General features: G+C 52.9%; 3 protein-coding genes across 3 annotated transcripts; 1 reads left to right on the top strand and 2 right to left on the bottom strand.

Moving 5' to 3' along the window:
- Positions 1–441: 441 nt before the first annotated feature.
- POSPLADRAFT_1127548 (hypothetical protein) lies at positions 442–2,921 on the bottom strand (the record flags this gene model as incomplete). Its single annotated transcript, XM_024483640.1, has 11 exons — positions 442–657; positions 1,033–1,293; positions 1,342–1,406; positions 1,461–1,630; positions 1,684–1,748; positions 1,811–1,860; positions 1,924–2,148; positions 2,204–2,283; positions 2,335–2,450; positions 2,542–2,718; positions 2,772–2,921. The coding sequence occupies 11 exons, from the start codon at positions 2,919–2,921 to the stop codon at positions 442–444; spliced, it is 1,575 nt and encodes a 524-aa protein (XP_024344980.1).
- A 3,782-nt stretch (positions 2,922–6,703) lies between these two features.
- POSPLADRAFT_1038335 (hypothetical protein) lies at positions 6,704–7,977 on the bottom strand. The gene is made up of 5 exons (XM_024477371.1): positions 7,801–7,977; positions 7,568–7,740; positions 7,296–7,449; positions 7,150–7,229; positions 6,704–7,094 (listed from the first exon to the last, which is right to left on the bottom strand). The coding sequence occupies exons 1-5, from the start codon at positions 7,917–7,919 to the stop codon at positions 6,931–6,933; spliced, it is 690 nt and encodes a 229-aa protein (XP_024344979.1). The 5' UTR covers positions 7,920–7,977; the 3' UTR covers positions 6,704–6,930.
- A 747-nt stretch (positions 7,978–8,724) lies between these two features.
- POSPLADRAFT_1030979 (hypothetical protein) lies at positions 8,725–9,312 on the top strand (the record flags this gene model as incomplete). The annotated part of the gene is made up of 1 exon (XM_024476756.1): positions 8,725–9,312. The coding sequence occupies one exon, from the start codon at positions 8,725–8,727 to the stop codon at positions 9,310–9,312; it is 588 nt and encodes a 195-aa protein (XP_024344978.1).
- Positions 9,313–12,434: the final 3,122 nt, after the last annotated feature.

Here is a 12,434-nt window from a genome sequence, read left to right as displayed (position 1 = left end):
CCGCTGTAGGGAGTTATAGGGGATTAAGGTTCAAATAGGATATCACATGATATGCACGTGATGAGATGGCACATGATCTGTGGCAAGACTTCTATTCTCGGATACACAAGATAAAACATTGAGTACGCTATTCGGATGAAGTCCCCTATAACTCCCACAGCGGCGGGAAGGAGCCTGGCCCCGATTATGCATTTTGGGATGTTTGGCGTCTATTACATCTGAATCTCCAAACTTTATAAGGATGTACACTTCAAGCCACTCTGGAGGAATCTAAGCTATCACAGGTCACGCCACTCATCGTCGCTTAGGAAGTGTTGAGTGGAAATAATGTAATCGCAAATATTGCTACTATAACTCCTTGGCCTGAGTCCGCTCTCGGGCAAGACGTGCCTGTTTGACTACGAGTCGGTCATTTTCAATGTCCCCGAGGACACATCGGGGTCATTTTGTAGCCGGTGCATCAATAAGATTCCTCGAAGGTCCGTTCTCGTCGAGGACCGCGGAGACAGTCCGTTTGTATGGAAAACCGCCAGTCATCGTCATCCTCCAGCCTGGATATATGCATAATCGATTGCGATGCCCGGCAGTGACCGAGCAGAGTTCGACATCGCCACTCGCCATTCGCAATTCAATCAAATGATGTATTGCCAAGAGAGGCTGAACAAAACGTAACATAGTCAACTATATATCAGAACTAACGAGGACCTACAACACGACAGTCCTACATAGCAACGGCTCTTCTCAACATCTGCAAGAGGCAAATCACATCCTGATGCGTTGAACAAAGTCGTTGGTATCAAACCGCAAGTGAGGTCACGCAGACAAGAATAACGATCAGGAACGGTGATGTGCGAAGTGAAATCGCATTTCCTGTTTTGCCTCCTTGAGGGGTGCTGGTGCCCGCAGGTGCGCTCCCAGGCGCACTCCCAGTTGTGCTTCCTGAGGAATTAGTGACCTCCGAGCTGTCCAACGGCTCCTGCTCACGCAGCACTGAGTGAGTATTCATGCTCTATATTCTCCCACATAACGTACCTGGAAAACAGTGAAATTCTTGCTGTAAAGCGGATAATCATGTTGTTCCTGGAAGAGATCAAAAAACTGCCCGTCCACATCTGCGGAGACGTCGACTCCGCTATGTACACTGACGCAGCCCTTTGACGTCTTGTTGGCTGAATTGCCACAGCCGGAGATAGACTCGGTGCCCAACGTCAGATCGAGGGTCGTAAACGTCTCCAGTTCAAAGTTGATCGTGCCGACGATGTTGTCGGCTAGTGCAGTGAGCCCGAACAGGAGCTAACGCACTGATGAGCTAGTTATTGTATGCGTGAAGATGTAGCTTACAGTCGGCACCAGCTTCACCGTAACGGAGGCACTAGCAGAGGCATCCACGGCGGTGATATTTACAGCTAACCACGGAGGTTTGTGAGTATTTGACCAGATGCATCCGGAGGCATACGCACTGGGTGCGGAGCTTCCGAAGCTCCCACCGGAGGTGGAATTAGGAGGCCCATTGAAGACGAACGTAGCATTGTCGATGGTGTAGCGCGATTCTACGGCCGCATTAAACTGGACATCAAGATCGGCGGTCCCTTCCGCATCAATTTGGATAGAGGGACCAAAAGTGAGAATGCTGTCGAAGTGCATCAATAACCTGCTCTCATATCCATTTCGTGTATGTCTCACTCAGGGATAGTAAAGATAGGCAGGGTGTCCTGGTACAAAGTGATCAAGCCAGTTGAGAAAGCCGCCTGAAGAATCCAAAGGTCAAACATAATCATTGCCATGGAGCCGTTGGGGATGCGTGGAGTACCTCAGCTGAACTATTCACGAGTATCGTTCCATCCAGATCTCCGTCAAGACCTGCACCAAATGATTGTCAGAAAACATGTAGTCAAGCATAATGCTAGAAGCATAGGCGCACACCTGCATACATCGAAAAGTCTGTCGTATTCGGTGGAATGAGTGTGCCATTCAATTCGATGCCGTATAGTACTGTGAGAGTTGCTTGCACGTCGACGCCGAGCGAGATGCCGCAAGTAATGGATGTGTCTTTCACAGTAGTTGAGATGCACGTCAGGGTCTCGTTGAATAGGTTGCCGTGTGCATCTATTGTCAAAGCTGGGGCGCTCGTCCCGATCTCTACGCGCTCTATGAAGTGCCACTATCAGCGGACTGTGTCGCTTGATAGCGGGTTGAAACGCACTTTCGATGCCCCCCACACGCACGCCTGTAGCCGTCCCCCCGGCGTACGATGCGTGTATGCTCATGGCAACGCTTCCCTTCCTAACAAACGGCCGTGAGTGGATGAACACGGAAATAACGCGCTGTACTCACTCCTGCGGATTCACAGCGCTGAAGTCCGTATCCACAGTCAAGGCCAGGACTGTCGGCACATCGTCCCTGGGGAACATCCTGCGTACAGTCGAGGAGATTGTCTGGTCTTCATGATCCTGTACATCCACCACACGGGCAAAAGGCATTGATCCACACTGACAAACCTTCCGTCACTTGTCACACGAAGTGTATTGGTGCTGGACGTACATTTTCAGGCAGGCGCACAATAGTCCCGACTGCGCCGCCTTGGAACAGGTGGTCGCACCCCGCGGAGGGTGTACTACAGACCGCCCGGATCGTCTGGTTTGTGCTCGACGGATCACAGTCGAGGATCGTCCACCCGGCAGCAGTGGTGATGTCCGAGATAGCATTTGAGTCACCGGCCTGGGTGGAGCATCAGGAAAGGGTGCGATTCTACAAGTAAAAGGAAGGCTCACTATGTACAATGTGCCTGTGACGGGGCCGTCGATATCATAAAAGCAATATCCACTGGTACAGGCTATCGACCAATCGTTGACCAATGCCGAGGTAAGGATCGGGAGGAACCCCCAGAGGGCTACGGTATACAGCATCGTAGCCGTCACCATATCGAAGTGGTAATATAGGTCAGTCTGATAGAACAGAGAAACAAGCCGACTGCCAGATACTGGGCTTCACTACCCACTTCCTTGACTTTATATTGCGGTATTAGCAGCGTCTGCATGCTCTCAGCACTTCCATGCTACAGCGGAGACCACCTTTGACATGTCCCTGGCGCTGTCCACACGACCAGACAGAAGATCAATCCACACAACCTTAAAGATGTGGTAAAGCACGAGACCATCCTGACATGGGCGCCATTCCAAATCTTGAACTGCATGTTGCAAGAAGACATGATGGACCGCACAATCACACAGGAAAAACGATTGTCGCGTATTGTGCGCTAGAAGGTAGGGCCCCATGAAGAATACCTTCACGTCGGAGAAAAACATCGCCGGAGGCCTTGCGAAAGTTTGAAGATGCAGACCACTTGCACGTTTGGGATTCACACATGTAAATGGTCGGATTCAGGCAAACAAAGATGCACATGAGTTCGGAGAGAAAACCCTCCGAGTACTTCTCAAGCATTGACCTGAAGTTCCCAGCATGTTAAGTGATTTAATTCAGTCAAAGAAAGACGCACATTGTCGGACAGGACCTCACGCCGGCCACTTCATGGTACTACTCGTGTACCACTAATCCACGTTGTCGATTGTAATGATTTGGAGTGACAGAAGGCTATCTGGGGGACACACCTTTCAAGTCGCAGTGCGGGACCTTGAGCCTTGAGAGCAATGTGAGGGGGTCTAGCAACCCATGATAAGGCAAATGCGCTTCGTAGGGTGGCTGTTTAACACATGAAAACTTGAATGAGTTGGGGTACACAGGTAAATCTGCAGAAAACTTGAATGAGTTGGGGTACACCGGTAAATCTGCACAGTGTTTCGAGGTACCCTTACGTTGACACTACATTGAGCTGTATGATCTTTGTGTTCGGTACATTCATCACCTATCTACTGCCAACGCCGGCAGCGCAAGTAGGCTAACGACGGAGTTGGTTTTGGAGCGTACTGACCTTGTCCGGTGGCCTGAGAACATTTTGATAATTCAGCTGTGTTCACGAACGCCCCAAATTTACATTGACGGTATCTTGCGGTAACACTAAACCGGTGCGACACAGTGAGAATTGGCTCAAGGCTATTCGAAAATTGACATGTACACATCGTATAGTGCGTATGTGGTCTTTGTTAGTTCTCAGCACGTTCACCACTCACACTGATGACCATGTGAACGTACTGAGAACCATCAAACTGTAAAGTTGCGCGGCGCAGCACAAACAAGCAATATCCAAAGCAGCCATGCGGAGGAGGCGTACGAAGAGTATAGTTTCAATGGACATTGTTTCATCTTGAACTCTGGTTTGACGCGGAAGAGGGAAAACGGTACATCCCTCAAGAGACCATCTATAAGAGTGAAAGCGAGCGAACTCGCCTCGTCCGTATAAGACCAGTGGAACAGGGTTTCCGCTCCCCCGAGTTTTACTAACGCTTTCACTTTGGTGGTTTTGCAAAGCCTTTTGATAGCACCTTTGCTTGCGTCCCTGGCTTCAGCGATGTTTGTTGATTGGAGATTGATGATTAGTAGAAAAGGGGTGTATGCCAATCAGCGAATGAAGAATACTGAGCTGTAGACAGAAGCCGAGAATCAGAATCTTGATTATTTGACATAAGATAGTATTCACGACGGACATAGTCGAGCGCTTAACGAACGCCACCTCAATCGGCGGAGACCGAATTTTAAGCACTCCAGTTCAGGTTCGACGGGTTTATACACTATACAACGTAGGTGAATGTAGAGTGCAAACGAGCCTCCGATAAATGGATGCCTTCCCGCAGCGGTCTGGAGAGCTTTACAGAATATACTTGGTTCAAAAATTTCGTCGGCATGTCGGCTCTGGTTCCCCTATCTCGGTCCGTGACAACCCTCAGATGCCCTGCCTTCGTCTGTGCCCGCCGCCCTCAGCCGGGCAGTCGGTGCCGCCAACCAGGGTGCAGGGTTCCACAGGATGCTCGCAGTCCCATCGATAAAGTTGTGGCTCCTGGATGCCGATTTAGGGGTCTTTTTTATATTCAATTCCTCGGGTTTAGACTACCTACAACGTAGGCACATGTAGAGTATAACCGAATCACAAGTGGCTCCTTGCAACGGGCTCCACGCCCTTGTACGGAACCGCGCAGTGAAGTTCGCTCGGTGTCAGAGCCCTACAGGTTTCGGGCGGACCTAGAGCTTGGAGCGTGCGTCCTGTCCTCGCGCGGCATAGCGCGTCGGTTATCCGACAGTGAGGGTGTGGGAAAGGTCAAGGGGGACCGTCAACGGCCCTGTCTCATCCGTTCCCAAAGGCCTTGATGGATGTGTCCAAATACCGGCATGGGCTGGGAAGACTTGGGGATTCTGCCGCCTGTCAGGCTCAGGGTGCCTCAACAAAATGAGCTCCGTTTAGCGCACCAAACACCGTTTCTTCTGGCCAACTGTGCAGGAGCCGCTTGAGATTGACAACCTATTTGTCATCAAGTTCTAAGAAACTACGGTCTGCCATTCCGAATCTCATTCAAAGAATGCATGTTTGAAGTCCAACCTCCGCTCTGAAATCTGCGACGCGTCACGGTCCAGATCCTGCGGCATGATCCACTCTTAACAATGGGCTCCGCGCCTTCAGACGGATCCTTTCAACAATAAGCCCAGCGCGAAGTGTCATTGCCCTACGGTTTTCAGGCTGACATGGTGCGCATCACTAAGTGTGTGAAGCGCGTAGTGACTGTTCTCGCATGCGGCACGCCGCCACGCACTCCAGTTGCATGAGACGGTGGGTGGAGTGGAGTGCCCCTCAGCCAATCAAAGATCATTTCCGCCAAACCCGATAGTTTTAGTCTGCGGCATAGATCTTTTGTGTCACAGCTTTGCAAAAGGGCCTATGTGACGCCTAAGAGCTTTCCTTCAATATTGCATGCAATTTTCTTCACTCGCTCTTAGGTCAAGTGCATCTTCAAGGTCGACACAACTTCACTGGGCATTACATATGGGCGTAACGCCGGGCCGAAGCGGAGTGCACCCATCTTCTCGCTGTAACCACTGCTTCGCCTTGATGCGGACGCTGGCTGTCACGGTGTGGTAGGGCTACATTGCCCGTCGGCAAAATCCCGCCAGTCAGGTATACCCTGCCCAATTGAGCATTTACAGACGTCTCACTCTTTTTTCAGTCTTGTTCGTAGGCTGCAACACCTGACCAGCTTTCGACGCGCTCTACACCCGACTCGCGATCTGACCGAATATCATGCCGAGACACTGCCTGTAGCACGACGCAGCGGCGGCGCGTACCTTCCGAGACGTCGCGTGCGTACTTTGCCTCGGAGCAATCGAAGGCATACGCTTCAAGGGACGATATTGAGCCTAGAGCACTTCGAGGTGCTGGAACTCATTTGATCGCGTAAAATTAGATATCATCGATTCTATTTCAAGGACTACCGGGCCTGCGGTCCTCCTGCCGCGACACATCTTTCTATAACACTACCGTTAGCGCGGGGGCCTTCTAATTTAATCTACCATACACCGCTTCGCGCGAGGTCTACCGACCGCCCGTCCATACCCCGAAGAACGTCCTACTAGCAGGAAGTTACTACGGCACATGATCCAAGCACAGTACGTACCATACGCTACTCGTTCCATGCTCAAATCCAGACATGCTTACAAGCATCTAGCATGCTCGTTATCAAATATACCTCCGCAGATCCCACTGGTTGATCTTCCACTTGCGGTGTCACATCTTAACAGCATCCGAAACGCACGCGAGCGATATGTTATCAACGCAGATCGTATTCTTTATTACGGATAATATTAGTCGTCGCGGTAGCTAAACTTCACGTAGAATCCGTCGTGAAATCATGAGCAAGACAACAAAATACTATAGTACAGGAGGCGGCTCACAGCGCGCCCCCAGCGAATCCATCCATATATCCGTACATATGCAACCTGCATCCCCGCACACGCTCATAGCGAGCATCCCTTGACGCAGCATAGTGCTCAATGCAGCCGCTGCGGGATACCGCCGAGAGGCAGTGTAAACCAGCTCGTTTCGCGGACGAGCAGCTGCGCGGTGCCGACGTAGAACGCGATGAACGCAGTAATGATGCCGATCGCGCCGCCAGCCTTGATCGTCGCTGCTGAGGTTGATGGGACCATATTGCCTGTAGAGGAACGGTCAGCTGGCAGGATCGCCGCAGCATACAGAGGTATACATACCGATACCCAGCATAAGGAACGTCAAAGTCAAGAAAAAGAAAAGAGCGGCCATGCCAATGTTTGTTCGCAATGACCCAATGCTGCGGAGAACGCCATATGTCAGTTGGTTATTTTGAACGCGTGAACGCGAGATCGGCGCCACTTACAATAAGAGGAACGTGATGATAAACCACATGAAAAGATATAACCCGACCGCGTTGTTGAACTCGACAGGATTGCTCTCGTACGCGGCTGCGATGCCAGAGCCCGGAATTAAGATCGTCGCGTACGACATCCAGAAGCCACCGAACATCGTGAACGCTGTCGGAGGAATATCGGCGTCAGCGCGCGTCTCTCCTTCAGGCAAGGGCGTGGGACGATATGGGGGTAGCGAGTGGTGGGGGTGGTAGGTACCGGCCGAAGGACGCTGATTACTGACCTGTGGCTCCGAACGTGTTGGCACATGCAAATTCCCACATGCCCGCGATGAATTGCGCAAGGCCACCAACGAACAAGGCCATGCCGACCACGGCGTTCGCGACGGTGATACCACGCGCAGACACGTTGATAAACGAGAGCAACAGCGTCGTCGACGCGAACGCGAATAAACCCCTAGGAGAATCGCGTGTGAGAACAATGCGGGGAAGACTGGGAAAAGAAAGGGATGCATACAAGGGACCCGGGTTTCCCAGCTTTCTGAATTGCGCGGTGGACGGGCCCAGCGCCTGGTGCGGGGGGAGGGCAGAAACCTCTGCGATCTCGCCGCTCTCTGCTTTCTCGATGGAGGACATAGTGTGTGGCGGCGACAACGGTCTGACTTAGATGGTAGATGGGAATGAAGAGCTAGACAGAGGAAGGCAGACGAGGCGACGTGGGCTCTGGCGGTGCCTTTTTGCTAGGCCGCTTACGTAAGGCGCTCTGGCGAATGGAGCAGCAGCAAGCGCACGCGGCCGCCTCAGATGACCCCAGATTGATCGCCCCGCGGCTAAGCTGGGGGGATGAATGGTTCTACACGCCGCCGCACTCGGACGCGAGACGGCCTTCGCTCATCTGATGATGCCCCCCGCCCGTCACAATACTCGCTAGCGAGGCCTCCGTGGCGGGCGCGACACCAGCAGACGCGGCATAGCGTGTCTCATCGTGGCTGTGCCTTGCGCGCGAGGTCTGCTGAGCGAAGCTAGGGGTGCGTTACACAAATAGAAATGACGCCGCGAGGGGCAACGCCCGCTGCGGGCATTCGCCGCGTAAACGCAAAATGTCATGCTCACCGATACCACCGCATCGATTGAAATGCACCTGTCTCTTACAGGCAACATATCTCCAACGCGACGTATTGCCCCACGGCCCTCAAAAAAGATTTTGCAGTGCGCGCCGCAAGACAGACCGTCCGATGGAACATGGCTTCCATAAAGATGCCCTTGCGGGGTAAGCATTCGAAAGCGTTCGACACTAGTCCTCGGACGCTCGGCTAGAAGATCTCAAGTCTTGTTGGTTCCGGTCCACTCGGCAGCCCTCCAATAGACGCGCTTGCATAGCATAAGCCGATAGTGTCCAAACCCTCGAACGTTGAGGGCCCTTGCGCACCATTGAGCGACGATGGAGCGTGCAGCAGCAGCAGGACTTGCAGAGCATGGGGTTTCAGCCCCAGGAACAGATGACAGACAAGCCGACACGCGAGATGCCGCGGACAGACGGACAGGGGAACAGACGGACAGGGGAACAGAAGGACAGGGGAACAGATGGCATCTCTTGATTGCAACCGGCGTGGACCATATCAGGAAGACGCTCGGCGGGGCCAAAGCTGCGAGCGAGGATGCTTTAGGAGTCTATCCAAAGATAGTTGAGGAACCACGGAAGTGTGAGGACTGGACTTCGGTCCATCGTCCAGCCGCAGGGGACATCTATCCGACGACCGCCCAGACCGCTCAGACAGGCGATCAGACAGCGGCGACTGCGCGAACACGAGCCCCGAGTACAGACTTCTTCGCCTTGCAGATGAATACCAGCGACCTGCACGAGGGACTCACGCCCAGGCGAGGGGAGCAGCAGTGGACCAAGAGGGCAAACAGGAGCAGAGCCTCCCTTGGGGACGAGCAGTTTATATCTGCGGTGATAGACCACCAACCATATTTGCAATCCCGCGCGAGGCTTGTCATGGGATACCGGATGCATCCAACATCTTGACAGCGAAGCGTCCAACGCATCTCACATCCGCGCGCTCGAGTTGTCCGATGGTGACCGTCCGCACGGTGTGTGCTCAGCCGAAAGCTATAGCGTCCCCAAGTCAGCCAGCCAAGCGCAATCAAGGGTCGGCACAGTAATGCACGCGTGAGGGGGCGTGGTGATGTCGCCCAAGCCGGCGGGGGGGAATGTTGCTTTTCCTGGACTGTCGTCAAAGCTTATGGCGGAAATAAGCTGCGGCAAGTCCGCATATAGGCAGGTGGGGCGCCCTGTGTAGATAGCAATCACCGAAATAGCACATCCGCGGCCTAAGACGCGCACTGGCAGCAGATGACCACGACGTCGGGCAATAGGGTAGGCCTCGTGCGGGCAGACCTGTGGTGAGGGGGATACGCATTAGTGCACGAGAGTTCAAGGTGAACTTTGTTTGCGGCGGATGTTGTTAGAACTGACATAGAAATAGATTAAGTTGGTGATGATGATTAGAAAGGGATGATGGTGAAGTCGAGCTGGACAGTTGGCTGAGGGCATGAGAGCAGCAGGGGGCAGATCGTCAAGTATAGGTTGCTTGTAGGGGCAGCAGGGCCGCATACAAGGAGGCGTGGCATCTTGTATGGGCATAGTGGAGGGCGGAAGCAGACAGTGATAGCGCACCCAAAATAACGCATCCGCTACTTGAGGCGCGCACCGAGGCATTTGACCACAGCGGCAAGTAGTGCGGCATGTCGCGTGCAACGGACTTGTGACTGCGGGTGACAAACTTACTTTTGCAAGTCCAGGAGGTCTTCAGCGAGAGCTGGTGGACGCGACCAGGCTTCGAGTGTAGGTCACGGAGCGCTGGTCGCGAGTCGATGCGCACGAGTGTTTGTGATGCACATGCGATAGTGGCTCACATCGCGTACTGAAATGATGGTGCTATGGTGACTGTTTCGGGGAAAAAGAGTTACGGTCATCGAGAACGACGAGAGGCGACCGGCAGGCGGGATCCTAATTAGGAAGGAAGGCGCGCCAGATAGGGCGCTCCGCATTGCAGAGTAGGAAACTGAACCATTTCTGGAAGACGGACGCGCTGGAAGGAGGCGGAAGATGTGTAGCGCACCGGCAGCTGCAACTTTCTCTGGGGCTCATACGACATAGTGCAGACACGGCAGCCATCTGCTGCAGATGCTCCCTGAGCAAGCAGTGTTCCTTGCGCAACTAGACAGGATTTACGACCAGAGCGGCCAAACGTGAATAGACAGACGCGTCGGACTTAGCACCCAGGAATCCTTGCGTCGGAAGAAGTGCAGCAGAAGACGAGGGAAAAGCGAGAAGGGCAGAAACGAGCACCATACCGGCATCACGACGGGGTGAAGAGGGAAACCCACTCATCATACTCACACAGAACTTATATACGGAAGACGGGACACATCAGTACCGGTATACGCCCTAACGATTCCGAGCATCGTGGCGGGGTAGGGATAGTATGCGAGACCGGTAGACCGACGTCCCGGCAAGCGGAAGAGCGGAGGCCGTTACGTAAGGCGCTCTGGCCCGTCTTCCCGATTTCTTCCGGGCGCCCAGGCCGTCTCGCCTCTCATACGCGCCTTCTGTATTTTGTCTCTTGCTGGTCGTGAATACATGCATGCTGCTACATGTCTTGAAGTCTACGCACGCTCTATGTCCAATGAATTGATGCCTTAACTGCACAATTTTGACCTTGCTTGAAGTCGAGGAACATGACCCTCTTGTTTACATGGAAGTGGAAACTCTCCATTCACTAGGAGCCTGGCAACTATATCACTGCACGGCGGTCTAGGCGCAGACCTCAAGTATCTGAGCGCTTTCACGGCGCTCATGTCCTCGAGGCTCTCCTGTTCCGATGCACGCCTTGGATCTCTGACAGTCGGAGTGCCGTCGACGTGTCATGATGGTCTGCAGTCATCCCACGATCTGTTAGGTCACAAAAAGGTGCGTCCAGGCTGCAGAAAGCGGATCTCCTCGGAGCGCACGCCGCACGCATCCAAGTGAGTGTAGTGCGCTTGTCGGCGAGGTACCTGAATATTGATGCATTTATCATATCTCGTTATGACTGTCTTTCGCTTGCTAGCTGCTAGCCATGCTTGGCCGCAATGCAACCACTGTGGCTTAGTTCCTCTGTCACCAATCGTTGCGATTACGACAATATTGCTGGGGAGCACGAATGACGGCATGACTAGATGACTTCTGGTCTCGAACTCCACAGTTGTTATCGATGTCGCTCATCGATCTCCTGCTCAGTACTAGTTCCTCATTTATTCGTTGCACGGACATTCACGTTACGCCTAGCAAAGACCATAGGTTTCCCAAGCAATTCACGTAATTGATAATGCGCAAAAGAAAAACCATATTACTTGGAATTGGGCTATTTTCTAGCCTTCTTCGGTCCCATCAATGGACTTACGGCTCGCGCAGGTTAGCCTGCATTCCAAGTCTCCTGTCTTTGGAGTCAATTTTTTACGTGCTGTGCCAAGTTCTAGCCGGGTGAAATCGGGTTTGCGCGCTCGTGGGCCCGCTTTGGCAATGCGCCGACGTATGGTGTACGCCTTAGCGCCTATAGCGCCTTTTTACTGTCGGCCGAAGCACTCCGACCCGGTTGGCTCACAGCCAAACCAATAATGATGAACCTCTCGCAAAAAGTACAGTTTGTCGAGGTCTTCCCCGTCACTCTCTGCTTCCGCAAGCAATGGCAGACAGCGACGACCTCTGCACCTGTGACGCGATGCAAGTAGCCTCTTCAATCTGACCGTTAGCCATGGAACCAGACATGCATACAACGAGTTTCCTTTTGAGCAGGATGGATATATCGTCCTTTAAATTGACCATGACGCGGACGATGAGAGGACGTGGGGATCACAGCAAATGTCTACCTCACGATTCTCATTCGGTGGCCCATCTCTGATCGGCCATCGAGCACCCTCTGCACCACTGCCGACTCCTGTCGCGAGCTTCTGTCCCTCTTGCCCAATGTGTACTTTACGAGGGGAGGTCTATCATTGTTGACTTGTCTACTAAAGCCACAGACAAGCAATAAATCCCTTCTATGGGAAGTTGAACGAGCGCAGGAAGTCTGTCAAGGGAAACCAGTTTGCAAACAACTATGCCTT

This window comes from Postia placenta (genome assembly GCF_002117355.1).
Source record: "Postia placenta MAD-698-R-SB12 unplaced genomic scaffold POSPLAscaffold_1, whole genome shotgun sequence".
NCBI classification, from domain to species: Eukaryota; Fungi; Basidiomycota; class Agaricomycetes; order Polyporales; family Adustoporiaceae; genus Rhodonia; species Rhodonia placenta.
This window is presented reverse-complemented; position numbering and strand designations above follow the sequence as displayed.

Excerpts from the sequence above, each read along its gene's own strand:
- POSPLADRAFT_1038335 (XM_024477371.1), bottom strand. The coding sequence starts at position 7,919 with ATGTCCTCCATCGAGAAAGCAGAGAGCGGCGAGATCGCAGAGGTTTCT. Across the intron at positions 7,230-7,295 it reads ATCATCACGTTCCTCTTATT|CATTGGGTCATTGCGAACAA; the intron begins GTAAGTGGCGCC and ends CGTTCTCCGCAG. Across the intron at positions 7,095-7,149 it reads GTTCCTTATGCTGGGTATCG|GCAATATGGTCCCATCAACC; the intron begins GTATGTATACCT and ends GTTCCTCTACAG.